Source organism: Bidens hawaiensis, unplaced genomic scaffold (assembly GCF_021521415.1).
Source record: "Bidens hawaiensis isolate Kalapana, Puna unplaced genomic scaffold, B.hawaiensis_p1.1 tig00032127_1, whole genome shotgun sequence".
Lineage (NCBI taxonomy): Eukaryota > Viridiplantae > Streptophyta > Magnoliopsida > Asterales > Asteraceae > Bidens > Bidens hawaiensis.
The window spans coordinates 143,883-160,441 of NW_027495458.1; the positions used below are offsets into that span (position 1 = coordinate 143,883).

Below are 16,559 nucleotides of genomic sequence, written 5' to 3' on the forward strand. Positions count from 1 at the left end.
GAACGATTAGAACAACTGGAGCATTTTGATGGATGGAGATTTAATGGTTGGATCAGTATGGTTCAACTAAATTAATGCATTTGGATTTTATTATGCATAAATCAGTATTGAAATAGTCAAAATTATGAAACTGAACTTTTGGAATATATTTAAGTGAAAAGATATGCATAGATCACTAAACTTAAATTGTGATTTTAATAATTTCGTTGGTTCCCATATAATCAAATTAGTGGAATCGATGGAGATCGTTAACACTACTTATCTAGGATTGCTTCCTTTTGAGAATGCACAAAGAATAGATAAGTGGCAGTTGCATCGAACTTTGATTGCAAATGATTAAATTGCAAGAATATGGTATAATGTTTTTATTACTAGATTCAGTCCTATGAGCATTTATTTTATTTTATGATTTGAAAATTGAAACTTTTGAAAAATCCAAGTTGTTTTGTTGGAGATGTGAAAAATTGGGACACCTAAAGAAAGATTACATAGTGAAGGTTACGGGTGGAAACAAACCTAATAAGGCGGGTCAAAATGGGTCGAAAGACCCAAATGCTTCAAAATGTATGTTTACTAACTCTACTTTAATTTTAAAAAAACGTATGAGATTATAGTTGATTCAATGAATCATCGGGACATGTTAATGTTTTGTAAAACACAAAAACTGGATTTGAGTCGAAGAAACAATGTTTATTTTATAGTTTGAATGAAATAGAAATATTGTTAAAATATTTGTCTGTATGGTACACACAATGGTTAATGGGCTACGAGTCCATTAGAGGTATACAAGTCAAGAAACCCTTTGGGGTGTGAAATAAATGAAACCCGGGTTTCAGGTTAGTTATTGGACTTAAAAAGGTCAATGGTTTCTAATAATAATTCGGTTGAGAGTTATTTGTCATTTATTTCTTTATCTTGTGTACAGGATGACATGCTTGCATGGTGGGTAGACTCGGGTGATACGAGTCATGTATGCAAGGATCTGAAATGGTTTGAAGAATTTGAACCGGTTGAAGGCTTGTATTTACTTGTGGAAAATATTTGTTTTGGATTACGTGTTGTATGTTTTAGTGATTAAAGAACCTCTTGTCTGTGTTATAAATAATTGATGGTTTTAAACATGTTATTGAGTCGGATAAGTTTATCTTTATCTCGACATGGAATTTTTTGGATTCGGATATTTGTTTAAAGGAAATGTTTAAAAGTTAATATTAATGTCCCGTTTGGTATTGAATCAGTTTGTATGACATCATTATCTCAAAGCATGTATGTTCTAAATTGTGACATGCTAGGATAAGTCATGTGAATTATTTTAGAATGAAAAGAAAAATAGAATCTTAATGGAAATGATCAATTCCTTGATATATTACTCAGATTCTAGTGAATAATAAGACAAAGTAGTTATTATATTCTATTTTGATATAAAGGATCTGGGGGAGGTTGATGTTATCCTAGGTATAAAAATAAAAGAGAGTAACAATGGTAGCTATGATTCGATCTTATTACATTGAGGAAGTATTGAAGAAATTCAATCGGTTTTATTATTCTTCGGATAGCACTCCTATAGATCCTAATATCAAATGTATGTCTAATCAAGGAGATTCTATTTCACAATTAGTATATTCAAAGTTAACTGGATACTTAATGTATGCTATGATTAGCACAAGGACAGTTTATGTTGTGGATAAGTTGAGCAGATATGCTAGTAATTAGTCGTGCTCAACACCAGCAAGCAGTAAACAAACTGCTTAAGTACCTGAAAAAAACCATGTACTATGTTGTGTTATTCAAGTTTTCCTTCAGTTTTCGAATGGTATTATGATGCAAGTTGTATAACTAAATGAATGGGGGAGGTTTCATTTCTTAGGTAATTAAGGAATGAATTTGCATCACTTGATAATGGAATGTGAGTTTCTAGCATTTGCAACAACTGATAAAGTGGTTGAATGGCTAAGAAACTATAGTTATGAAATTCTATTGTGGTAAAACCGATATCACCAAAATCTATCAGGTGGGATAGTGCTGACTATGGGTTATAGTCAGATGTATAATGGAAAGTCTAGACGGTTATATATTATACGTATGAATTCATCGTGCAAGGTGTGATATCAGTTGAGTTTGTAATATATGAGTATAATTTGACTGATGATCTAACTAAAGAGTTAGGAAGAGATCTCGTGAACCTATCAGTCATGGGGATGGGTTTAAAGTCCGTACGTTAATATCATATGTCAAGACACCCAATTCCCATCTAATACAACGTTAGATGCTGAATTCAATGCGGAAAGCTTGTCATATTGTGACATTTGAGCCAAAACAAGGTACACCTCAGTACGTATTTATCGATTAAGCAAATAAACGCCTTTTGCGTAACAAACGAACGATTAACCAAACGGGTCGGGTTATGACCCAGATATCCCGGGGGGGCATCTATAAGTGATATACGTTTAATATAAGCTAAAATATTGGTAATATGGCCTTAGTTCGATAGCAAACAAGTTAAACGAAAACATGCTCGTTTAACTACCCGCTATAGATTTAAACGCGAAAGATAGTTACAAACCAAGCATTGTATCATCCGTTAAGCCGAAAAAGACTTACCAAACACTTATTTGAAATGTTTTAAGCGATCCGTGAAAATATTTTTGATTTTTACAAACATATAGTATGCTTTTATAATTTTACACAAAACTAGCAGAAAAACACTCGTTTTCGCACTGTTTGACGCACCTGATAAGTTTTTCGCGCCAAAAACCGAACCCAAAATAAATTTGGGGTCAGGATTTCACGTAAGGGCATGAGAAACGAGACAAATGAACGAGAGGGGGGGCCCATGGACCCCACCTTTGGGGCACCGCAATAGGGGAAACCCCCCCCCCCTAAGTTTTCCTTTAAATATATAATAAGTATAAGATATTTTTTAACATCACTTTCATGAAAAATCTGGCCACAGCCTGCTCTCCATCAAAAACCAGCAAGAAACTAGGTAAAAATATCATAATTAATCGATTTTTGGTTCGTTTAAACTTGATTAATACCATATAAACATAGTTTGATTGCCAAAAATCATTCCTAACCATGTAAAAATCCTAAAAATGGTCGATAAACTTTTTTTGATCATACACATGGTAAGGAACCTGGTTTGATAGTTTTTTTGGCCATAAACACGGATTAAAGGGTTGAAACGGCATTTTTAAGGTTCGAAAGTTCGTTTTTGTGCACTAGCCGAAACCCTAACTCAAGGGATGTTATGTTGATGAAAAATTGCTTGGTTTGTGATATATGACATGTATCTAGCCTACATAGGAGCACAAGAGCTTGAAAAGTTGATTAGAAAGGCGGAAACGAACCAAAACCGTTAAGGTAATGCCGAAACACTCGTTTACGGGCTGTTTAGGTTAAGGTTGTGATGTGCATATTTTTAGGTCTTGAAATTTTTCAGGGACATCAGGGACCATATCATTGAGTGCCTGTCCAAATTTGGTAATTTTTCGATCAACCTAGAATATTTGGCGAATTTATTATTGAATTGGGACGTTTAATGGGTAAAAATAGTTAAAATGCTTCAAAAATTATGAAATTTTTCAGGGAACTTAGATTTAATTTATTTTGATCACATATGAATTTTGGATCATTTGGAGAAGTCTAAGGGTGTTTTGTGCATATGCGTTCGTGTGAATTTGTATAGCCGAATTTGGGCCAAAAAGAATATTGCACGAGCTTTTTACATTCTGGAATTGATACAGGTTGTTTTGGGACATAATTTGAGTATTCATGAATTTTTTTGGAATTTTTCGAAATTTTTTTGGATAAACAGACGATTTTCAAGCGAAATATAGCTGATAAAATGAATTTTTATAAATTAATAAATCAGTAAATAATTCTAGAAATATTTTTATAAAAATCTACATATTTTAATTGATAAGTGGCTAAATTTCATAATTTAATGATTAACGGTTAATTAATTATGCTAATTTGAAGATTAAATAAATTCAATTTTTAATAAAAATCGGTAAGTTCGCAATTAACGAACCTGCGGGAATATCAAAACATCAAGAGTGATCAAAAATCATATTTTTGGATTAATTAAGTAAAAACGAACCTTTTTATGAGAAATCTGGACAATCTGGATAGATTGTGCACGTTTCTTCTCAAACCAAACTGAATAAACGGAAACGGGCCCCGTAGCTAATCCGGGACCCCAATATGTGATCTTTCTTTATAACTTAATCATTTTATTAACCAACACATTTACCCAAGCTTATTTCCCCATAACTGTTTTCAGAACGCGTAAACGAACAACTTGGTCCAGCTAGGAAAACGGGAAACTGAGCCAAGTTCGGTTTTAAGTATTAGATATTGAACAACATCACAATCTAAGCCTATTGCCACTTTCTGGGCATTCTAACTATATCTAGATTAGTTATACAGCCCAGTTTAGTATTGAGATTATAATAATATTAAAATATTAACATTATTATAATATTGATTATAGGAAACCGTGATTGCAAGTTATACAAACCTCGAACCGACGTGCTACTGATTATCTACTAAACAGTGAGTTTCATGACCCCACTCTTTAAACAGTTTTATGAACTTTCGGGGTGAAAAGCTTGTTTGATTATGTATACATGTCTGAAATTTGTAATGATGTGAATTATCTAAGTGCTAACACACGAAAGTCCCCACGATCACAGTGATTAACTTCGAGCATGTGGCTTGTGAATAGTACTATTGGTTTGACAAACCCAAACGGAATCGGCCTGGTTGCCGTGTCACATAGCGCCGTTTGCACATGACCATACTTATATATGCAGGCTATGTAGTGTTAGACATAGCTACCGGGGCATGTTGTCGGCGGAAGGGGAGCCACGGTGGTTGATTGAGCATGGGAAATGGATGCACACAGTACATACAGTCAAGGCTTCACTGTAGCTTAGCATAATTACATCATTTACATACATGCATACTTATATCATGTTTACAAGTGTTAACTTGTGAATAATCATAACTGTTTTCTTGAAACTTGTGAAACTCACCAACTCTAGTAGTTGACCCGTTTTAAACTGCTTTTCAGGATTACCGAAGTTGGAATAAAGTGATGTCGTGCTATCTATTGTGGAACATGCTCGATGCCATGTGAATAGATGCAAGGTTATAGTGCGAATAGAATAGTTAAACGAACGTATTTTGTTGTAACACCTAGTTTGAACAGAAAGATATATCAATGTAATATAATGTAAATTAGTTTGTAATGTTTCTTTATAAACAATGTTGTGGATACCAGAGGTGTCTGTTACATTCCTGTTTTACGCTTCCGCATTGTGCTAGTCGGGGTGTGACACATATAGATATTGGAACACAATAACATGAGCATCCCAAGGTTTGTGTTCGGAACCGCGAGATAAAATAGGTTGAAGTATAACTTCTTAATAGTTCATTGATAAATTGTAATGCGGGTGCGAGAATAATGAACTACCTATAAGAATATGAAGTTTAGCCGCTTCAAGAAGCTTTGGACTTGAGCTTTAATATATTCTTTGAAGGATTAGGACACAGGCTAGTAAAATATTGTGTCATGTGGAATTTGGATTTATAAACGTATGTGTATTTTGCCTTCAAGTATTCAAATGGATAGCAAGGGTTCAATCCATAGGACACCCCGATATTCGAATATCTGGATCGTGCAATTTACTAAGATGAAAATTCAATCCGTAGGACATTTTCATATATGCATACGTTTGCGTTTCTATGACGATGGTTAAGTTAATCATGGATATCACTAAAATAGGGGAGGATTGTTGGATATTTTAGTGTTATTGGATTAACTTGTCGATGGAGGAAATAACGTTATGAGATTAAACGAGTTAGGTGACACGGGAGTGCGGGCTTGTTTAACAATAATGTTATTTGGGCTTTGTTGTTTAATTTTATACTTGGGCTTAAGTGTAATAACAAATGGGCTTTTAATTAGTTTATTTGGGCTGATAAGGGAATTGTAATATATATTTGTCATTCCCTGGATAATTTTTAATCCATCGAACGCATAGAAAGAGATGACGGGTACTTCTTCTCTGATTCTTCATCAATTCATAGAAACAATAAAATTCAATTCCATCAACAGATTTCTCTGTCTTATCCGATAAATCATTGCGTGTAATCTGCAAATAGGTTTATCTGAAAGTGATTCACGATTTAGAGAGTAATCCAGGAAATTATTCAAGAAACCAAACCTATCATTGATTTGAATTCATCATCCAGGTACGCAATTATACAACAAATTAAAGTTGTAAGAAAGTTTAGTTGCTAATGTGAAATGGTTATTTTGTAGGTATATTTATGTGTGTGTGAAACTTTAAGTAATGTGTTGATTAAAATGGAGTTGATCCTTCTGAAAAGGTTCACAATGATAATATAGTCATTTGACAGCGTTGGCCTGTTTGTGTTATTCAAATGGTCACATATAGGAAAAGTAATTTAGTGGTCGTTGAACCAGTCGTTAATAATAATGGAAGTGGAATTAGTTAATGATAAGTTGGTTAGTTTATCTGAGATTTGGTTAGTGTTGTAAACGTGAACGGTTTGGCAAGAAGTTCGTGTACGTTTGTTCCTTTAATAAATAAACGGACACGAATAAGAAATTTCTTTCGTTAAGTTAAATGAATGAACATGAACAAAGGTTGTGTCCGTAAACGTTCGTTAATGTGTTCATCTATGTTCGTTTGTTTATGATCGTTAGTTAAAGGTTTGTTTATATTTTTTTACAATATTTTGATTGTAATGATCAATCTAACATTCAAGTTTTATAATTTTAGTATTTATGTTCAGTTTGTTTCTTTAGTGGTTTGTTTTATAAAGTATACTTTAGCTAACAACAAGTCTAACTTGTGTTTCGTTGACATTATCATAATAAAACCGTCGATTGGGGGATCATCATCATCATCATCTCAATTGCCTAACTATATATTTAATTGAGATGATTGATTATGTCTAATGTTTTGGACTAAGAACGTTGTTTTTTCCTTTTAATCTCCCCCCCCCCCCCCCCCTTCCTTCAAACAGTACATGTTCGTTTGCGTTCATGAAGAAGTTAGTTCACTTCCTTAATGAACGAACATGAGCAAGATTATCCATTCGGTTAGCGTTTCTGAACCGTTCGTGAACGAGTTTAATGCTAAACTAACGAACATGAACAAGGCTTCATTCCTTAGATATGGTTGATTGTATGAAGTGATAATATTTTGACCCATTTGAACGTACTTAGTCGTGTGGATTTTGGCTGCACGTTATGATTTTTTAAGTTAAAAATCAAGTTGATATTTGGATACATATCATGTATTTAACGTCATTTGATGTGGTTTAGTAATGTAACAATAAGAAAAATAGTAATGTAACAATAAGATCTTATATTTTAGAATAAAGGTTTGGTAATAACATTTAAAATTTAAAATTTTAAAATAATGACTGTATTATATTAGTGCTGACGTAATTCATGAGAGACCCAAATTACGTAGGGTCACCGGCCAAATTCCACGTCGGACGTGGATGTGGGCCCCGAATGATATTATGCGGCACAGGATTAGCAGTTTAGGATTTTGTCTTATCAGCATTTTATCTTGATAATAACCTGCTGAAATCCAGACGGTTGGTTTCATTACAAAGATTACTCCTGCAAATGCCACGTGGCGCACATGCACTACACCATACTTAGCGGTTGCTTGTGTTGCTTCTTATCATGCGCCTCCGCTCCATAACTTAATTTTCACGTTATTATATTAAGACATGTTTTTTTTACTTCATTAACATAAGCCAAACACCCCACTAGCAAAAGAGCAGACAACAAAACAACACAAAAACAATATTTTCTAGAATTATCTAGCTAACCTTCTTTCCTTGTCTACTCCATTCAAAATCCAAGTTTCTAGCCCTATTTTTAATTCATAAGAAACTTAAAATTTTAATATCGTCCAATATTCATCTAATTTTCACTGGAATATTAGAGAAAAAACATTTATTCTGAGTTCTCCAAATGCACCAACATGCCATCATAATAATCGACCTAACCATCATCTTTTTATTCTCATCCCCGGTGACGTGTTTATGAATGTTGAACACATCTTGAACCAAAAAACAAATATAGGTGGGATATCACACCATACACTAACACTATGCCCAACCACCGAAGCGATATAACAAGAAGCGAACATATAACATGTTTTTTTTTAACGATAACTTTTATTAAACCGGCAAACTACCAAGCTGCTAGAGCCACAAACAACATATAAACATGTTTAAAAGAAGAAATCACACCAATCATTTCAGTTTAAACTTTGAACGGAGACTTATTTTTAATCCAAAGATAAGCCAAAGCTTGAGATGTTCCAAGATCAGTGAATCCATAGTGACGTTATCTTAAAAAATCGATTTATTTGTCGTCTTCCAAAATTTCCAATTAGAGCATTCTCATCCCACACCCTATCTCTAAACAAAAAATTACACTAAAATTTACTATATTTTATCTCTCTATTTCAATTAAATAATACTTTTTATACCTTTTATCATTACCTTTTCTCTTTCATTCACTCACAACCACTTTCAAAATATATTAAAAAATTATAAGGGATGAACAGTAGCTTTTCAAATATACAGAAAAATCACTACTTTTTCTAAAATATAAAAGCTCTTCACTCACAACACCCTGAATTATTCTTTAAATTATAAAAACACTTCTCACATAAAATAAAGAGTTGGATTAGAATGCTCTTAGGGTCATTATATGAATTTGTAGTAGATCTCGAACCGTAAAAACAAATATAGGAGGGATCTTGCGGCACGAACAAAAGTTCAAATGGGATTTTAGTTTAGAAACAAAAGTTTAAGTGAGTTGAAGTGTTTAACAAGTGACATGGTATTTTTTCTTTGTATAATATACTAGTTTGAGACCAGTGTACTACACGAGTCAGTACATGGGTCTTCATGAAAATACAATATTATTTAATAAATAGCTGATATATAATAAATAGTAAACCTAGTAAACATTGATTTTTTTATTTATAAAATAAGAGATACTTATTAGTTTCAAATATTTGAAAGAAAATGAAAAAAAAAACATGCATATTAACACGTTTATAAAGGTTGGGTTGTAGACAAACTACGATTAAAATACGATGCGTTTTACTTGTTTACAACATATTTATAAATAACGTATCTAGTTCAGATCAGTCAGTTGTATGATCCGTGTTCGTTTTACATGATTATACATGTTCGAGCTAGAATGAGATTTTATACAAAAATTGTTAAACAAGTTAGAATCAAATGATACCGTCCCCTCAACCCTAATCATACAAATTTCATCCTAATTCTCAAATCCAAAAATACGTTTAATGAATAAACTTTTTGAGGGTTTATATGTGTTTACTTCACAAATACTATTTCTGTTTTTAATAAAACATTCAAGCACAAGTGTTGCTCACATGCACAATGCATTAATTAGTAGTGTGTTTATAGTTGACTTTTTATATTATAAAAGAACCAACATGTTCTAATATTCTATTATATAGATAGCTATGGATTTGTTGGAAGATATATAGATCTCGTTTATCTATTCAGGTTATATGAAGAGCGGGACGCTTTTTGGAGTAGCGAATACGATTCAAATACATATAATTAATAGTATAAAATCTTTAGTTGACCCTCTAACTAGAGGTGTACAAATTTTGGTTTTTTACTTAAACCAGTTTAGGTTAGAATCAGTTTGGATTTTGGTTTACATAAGTCAAACCGTTATGGGTTCAAACCAATTTTAAAAAAGTGACACATCAAGTTTCCTTGGTTAAGTTTGCGTTTGAACCATTTGAGTAGGTTCTAACCCTACAATTAGATCGTGCTGAAACCATTTTTGAAATTGGTTTTTTTATACACCTCTTCCTTTACCTATGAATTTCTTTGAACCCAAGAGCGATACATTAGAAGTGGTATGAGTTCGAAGCGATTTGAGAGAAAATCAAAGATTGGGTTTGATTGGGTTTAACACCGGGCTTTGGTTGAGCAGTTTCAATTGGATTCAAATTGAAACCGTTTCCTATATATACTATCAGCTATGACTAAGAATTTCCACTAGACCCAAATAATTAAGTCTTCTAATATTAACATGTAGAAGGTTAAACTAATGATGAAATATCACTAAGCAGAAATTATAATGATTACAAATAATAAAACAAAACGGTCAGTTAAAGTAACATATAAATGTCCAATTCAACAAGTTGTAAATTTTGTACTTTGCGGTGGCTCGAATTTGATTCGCTAAGAAACCATAACGCATCCGCTGGTTATCTTGCCGTAAACCCGAAAGAATCCAAATCATTTGTCTTTATTTGCCTTAAGCCGACGCGTTGCAGCGGGTATCGGTTCAATTTCGTTAAACTACCATCAGAAACGACAAAAAATTAAAGTTTGGCGTCTGAAGTGAAAAAAAAAAGGTCAAAAATTTTCAATTTGAATTTTATAAGTTAGGTGAAAAAAAAAGTAATAGACAAAAACAAGATACATATTAATCGGGGAAAATTCTCAAAATATCTTATTTTAAGAGAAAAATTCTAAATATGTCATCTAAAAATTCAAATTCCCTCTTTGTTTTCTTATTAACTCGTTGTCGCATCTACGTTAGAAGTTCGAGACGACATGTTTATTAACTCATCGTCTCCCCACTATGTTAGCTCAAAACCTGACGCCCATCGGCGGATTTAAGGGAGGGTCAGGAGGGTCCCTTGACCCTCCGTCCGGCCAAATTTACAGCGGATCGGAGTAGGTAATTTTTTTTAATGGTTTGACCCTCTCAATCATCTCTCACAGAGTGCTTAAAGTCAAAAAGAAAAAGTAGATATATTGTATTTGAGAATTTTCGGCAGGTGGTGGTCCGACAAAACTGTGAACTATGATGAAGAATGAAGAAGACGACATGAGTTGTGGCTTGTGGGCAGAACTAAGAAGCTATTTACTGTATTTTTAAATGGGTTTATAGGAATGTGGGCCCTTTAAATGATCAATTTAATTTTTTTTAATAAGTCCATATTCAAACCTAATATTTTATTGATACTTTATTTTTCACTTTTGACATAGGGCAGAGCAAAATCAGAATTCAGCCGTCACTCTTATGTTACAACTTCTCATTTACACTTTTTTGGTATTTCTTTTTCTATTGTGGCCCTAGCTCTCAAGACAATATGAAGTAAGATAGCTTTTTTGTTTTTAGTTTTTATTTTAACTAATTGTTATTATGTAGTATGTTAATACTTTATGATTTAACCGTAAGAAATTAGGAATTTTGTTGCGTTGTTGTCTTTTATGTAGTTGTTTACAAGAACAGTTAATATATATGATATAATATGGAACTTATTTTTTTATATAATTGATTGCGATAATTAATTTTTATTAATTTTGTATGTAGAAACGCTTCTATCAAAAAGTATTTTGGTAACACACCCAAATCAAGTATAGAGACTCCATCAAGTTCGCCATATGCCAATGAAAATAATAATAAAAGAAGTCGAGAAGAAGTTGAAGTATCGGAAGATGAAATTGTTGGTGACCCAGCCTTGCGCAAACCAATTAATGATTATTCAATTAATATCCGAGAGGAAGTAAGGAGACGTTATATAACGAAAGGTGCTTGCCAACCAAAAGGTCATAATTTTCCCAAAACACAAATTTTTGGACAATTGAGAAAGTTTCAAAAAACATGGTTTGGTCGTTTTTGTTGGTTAGAATATAGTGCATCAAAAGATGCGGCATTTTGTTTGTGGTGTTATTTGTTCCCTACCGGTAAACACGGGGATGAAGTCTTTATCAACCATGGTTTTAGAAACTAGAAAACGGCAATTGAAAATTTTCGTGATCATGAAGGAGGTCAAAATAGTAGACATAATCATGCTAGAGTTCAGTTTGAGTTATTTAAAGATCAAAGGCACAATCTAGACAATGTATTGTCACAACAATGTAAGCAAGATGAGATTGTTTATCGTGTTCGGTTAACCGCTGTTGTTGATGTGTTTCGATTCCTTTTAAAACAAGGTTTGGCTTTTAGTGGGCATGATGAGTCTATAAGCTCTAATAGTCGAGGTAATTTTCTTGAACTTATCAAATGGTATTGTGAACGTAATGATGAAGTAAATAAGGCGTTTAATTCAAAATCACATGGAAATAATCAGTTGACTTCGCCTAAAATCCAAAAAGAAATAGTTAATGCATGTGCTGCAGAGGTAAGAAAGATTATCGTGAACGAGATTAAAGATAAGTTTTTTTCTATTTTAATTGACGAGTCTCGTGATTGTTCTATAAAAGAGCAAATGGCAGTGGTTTTGAGATATGCGGATGATGTTGGAGAAGTGATTGAACGGTTTGTTGGGGTAGTGCATGTTACCGACACTTGTGCATCATCTCTAAAAAGTGCTATTGATAATTTTTTTGCAAAAAATAATTTAACAATGTCTAAAGTTAGAGGTCAAGGTTATGATGGAGCTTCCAATATGCGTGGGGAGCTAAATGGATTGAAGCAGAAAATTTTAGCAGAAAATAAATGTGCATTTTATATACATTGTTTTGCACATCAGTTACAATTGGTAGTCGTGGCCACGTCATCTGAATATGCATCTGTAAGCTCTTTTTTTGATTACCTTACAAAGATTGTGAATATTGTTGGAGCTTCATGTAAAAGGAAAGATTTGATTCGACAAAAACAACATGATAATTTTGTGAAACGAATTGAGACGGGTGAAGTATGTACAGGAAAAGGTAAAAATCAAGAAATGAGTTTAGCCCGAGCCGGTGACACTCGTTGGGGTTCCTATCTTAAAACTATACTTCGACTTTTAGACTTGTGGAAACCAGTGAGAGAAATGCTTATTGCTTTATCAAGAGAGGGCACTGTAACACCCCGACCAAAGGCGGATTATACATCGGGGCGCCACATATTGTTTCATTACTCGTGACACTATTGGGTGTCAATATTTAATAAATACATTCATTCGCGCACGCGCAGGGTAAACACAAGATAACATAAATCATCATAAATCAATATATTATAAATCATAATATTCGAACAGCAATAACTTGTCTTGATACATTTTAATCTAGGTCCAAAAGTAAAAACGTCCTACGTGTCCACAAGCTCCAAAAGTAGCTACAGCAAACCTGAACATGTGTTAAAATAAACGTCAAACACTTGCGTGTTGGTGAGAAATCAAGTTTAATACAATACATAGATAATCATAAATCTGCGCGCAACACGTGTATGTCTGGTGTTTAACAAGGGTGCAATCAGATTGTGATCAAGCCTAGATAGATCATAGCTCATAGTTCATAGTTCAATCCGTGCTCCCAATTGAGCACAAAAACGAGAAAACATCTGTGCAAGTGTAAACAAAGAAAACCGTAAACGATAGGTCTCCCGTGTTCATCTAATGGATCCATGAAAACTTCGGAATAGGCCGAACAAAGCGGTTAATGATACACACATACAAATAAACAGCCAAGTAAACGTCCTCAACACATGGGATACTGCGCGACTAAAGCTCATAAACAAGTTTAAGACTCTAAGTTTGTATGAACACATGAACATCCCAAAACATTAAAAATAAAAAGGGATTAGATACGAGATTACTCACTTGATAAACGATGCGGTGTAAGATAAAGCAAGAACCAACTTTAAACAAGCACAAGTTAACCTATAAATAAGATTATTGTTTTAATGAATTGATTTAAGTCTTGATTATAAGTTAGCATAATTAATAAGTAAATTATTATATATATTATATATATTACCGGAAAAGCAGGGCAGAACAGGGAGGAAGACGGAGGCAGAGAGGAAGACGGCAGAGAGAGCAAGGGGCAAGAGAACAGGAGAGATTAAGTGTTTTGTGTGTGTAGTGTTAAGAAAATATTACTATTATTATTTATAGAGAAAACCCTAGGAGACACAATCCCTAGAAAAGGGGAAAGGATCTCAAGACAAACAGAACAAGACAAAACAAAAGATAACAAAAGATATCAAAAGTAAGTAAAAGATATCAAAAGATATGGCAGCTGCAGGGGGCAAGATAAAGCTGTCAGGGAACAGTAAAAAGGCATGGGCGGGTCAGATAAAGGTACTGGTCAAGCATGGCAAAAGCAGATCTCAAAAGATAATGTCAGTCACTTTTTCTGCCAACCAATGGGGTTGGTGCGCATGCTGCGCCAAAAGTGGCTTTTCAGACATAAAGCAGATTAGGTCAACAGCTCAGAAGATAAGACAACACAAAAGCAACGGCTAGATTCAACAGAAGAAAACTCAAAGGGTTCAGCGCGAGAAGGCTAAGGCGCGAAGGCAGACACAGAAGGTCAAGAGAGCGCGAGCGCGAAGGCAGACAGAACCAACCTTAACGCGTCGCGGAAAGAACTACATTTCTAAGCGTGTCGCGGGAAGAATCACATTTCTTAGCGCGCCGCGGGAGGAACTAGAATTCCTAGCGCGCCGCGGGAAGAACTATAATTCTTCGCGCGTCGAGGGATGAACTACGATTCTTAGCGCGCTGCGAGAAGAACTACAAATCCTTAGCGCGTCGCGGGAAGAACTACCGTTCTTAGCGCGCTGCGAGAAGAATTACAATTCTTAGCGCGCTGCGAGAAGAGTTCGTCTCGCGAATCGCTGAAACAGGTGGTCTTCACGCAGGCTTCCTTGCAAGGGGTCTGCGCAGACAACCTTAGGCGGGAAGGAACAAAAGAGTTAGAAGAAAAAGAGGGAAACAAGGCTTAAGGGCGGGACGGCGACAAGAGGGAAAAGAAGGCGGAAAGAGAGAAGGAGAGGGACGGGACGGCGGAAAGAAAGAGAGAGAAAGAGGCGGGAAGGAAAATATATATTATTATTAAAAGTAAAAATATAAGTATAAATATTACATAATAAAAGAAAGAGATCGGGTCAGAGAAACGGGTACCTGGGTCGGGTCGGATCAGGGCAGATGTTACAGGCACTGATGCAAAAACTCGAGGCATTGTGCTTAGTATGGCTGAGAAAATGGAAAACTTTGAGTTTGTCTTTATTGCTCATTTAATGGTAAACTTATTAAGAAAGAAAAATGACTTGTCACAAGCCCTATAGTTGAAAAATCAAAATATTGGTAATTCGGTTCGATTGATTGAAGATATGAAATATGATATAAAGAAATACAGGGATGATGGCTGGGAGGAGCTAATGAATGAAGTCACCACATTTTGTTCTAAAAATGAAATTAATATGCCTGATATGGAAGACCTCATTCCACGGCGAGTTAGAAGGACAATTGATGATGAGCCACAGACATATCTCCATTGTTTTCGCGCCGATATTTTTTATCAGGTTCCTCATTCTTATTTATTTTTGTTAACAAACTTCAGCTTATAACATTTTTTTCTAGAAAACTTTATATATTTTATTTCCACATGATTCTAGATTGTTGATCTTCTTCTTAATGAAATGAATGAGCGTTTTACTAAGGCAAACTCGGAGTTGCTTACATGTATAGGTGTCTTGACCCTAGAGACTCATTTCAAACTTTTGACCGTGAGAAGTTACTACGGCTTGCTGAGTTATATTCGGATGATTTTAGTGGCTTTGAGCTTGGTCAACTAAGGATACAACTTGATTGGTACATTTCAAATATGAAAAGCAATGAAGTTTTTTTCGGTCTTCTTGATATCGGGGAACTTGCAAAGAAAATGGTTCAGATGAAATATCATATTACATATGACCTCGTCTATCGATTAGTTGAGTTGGCTTTGGTCTTGCCGGTTGCAACAGCTACCGTCAAAATATCATTTTCCGCATTGAAGTTTATCAAGACTGATTTACGTAACAAGATGGGTGATAATTTTCTCACATATGCATTGGTGTGTTATGTAGAAAAAGATATTTTTGAAAATGTAGAAAATGAAGCAATTCTACAGCGATTTCAAGCTATGGGACCTCGAAGATGCTAGTTGCCGGCTATCGGTAAAAAAAAGTAAGTTGTGTACACCATGGAATTACGAATGTAAAACAATTATATTACGACCCCCCATTTGGAATTTTCTGGTTCCGCCACTGCTGACGCCTCCCCGCCATCCTCGCTTAAAACCCATTGTCTCCCCGTCATGTTAGCTCAAAACTAGTTGTCTCCCCACCATGTTAGCTAAAAAAAATTTAGCTTATATTTACTACTAATTTAAAAAATATTTAAAGATTTTTAATTTTATGGTTTTAAATTCTTGTATATTGGAGTTTGGATAATAATACGATTAAGAAAACACATGTATACCATCAAAATTATTTTATATATGTACTTTATTTAGATATAATTTTTTAAAGAACAAGATTTATCAAATTTAATTTTTAAGCTAACATGGCAGGAATGCGACAAGTTTTGAGCTAACATGGCAGGGAGGCAACGAGTTTTGAGCTAACATGACGGTGGTACGACGAGTTTTGAGCTAAATGGCGGGGAGGCGACGAGTTAAGAAACATGTCGTCTCGAACTCTTGACGTAGAGGTGACGACATGTTCGTAAAGGGAC

General features: G+C 34.3%; 1 protein-coding gene across 1 annotated transcript; it reads left to right on the plus strand.

Moving 5' to 3' along the window:
• The first annotated feature begins 818 nt into the window (after positions 1–818).
• Positions 819–15,987, plus strand: LOC143583110 (uncharacterized). The gene is made up of 5 exons (XM_077065509.1): positions 819–836; positions 926–1,020; positions 11,447–11,583; positions 11,902–12,789; positions 15,506–15,987. The coding sequence occupies exons 1-5, from the start codon at positions 819–821 to the stop codon at positions 15,985–15,987; spliced, it is 1,620 nt and encodes a 539-aa protein (XP_076921624.1).
• Positions 15,988–16,559: the final 572 nt, after the last annotated feature.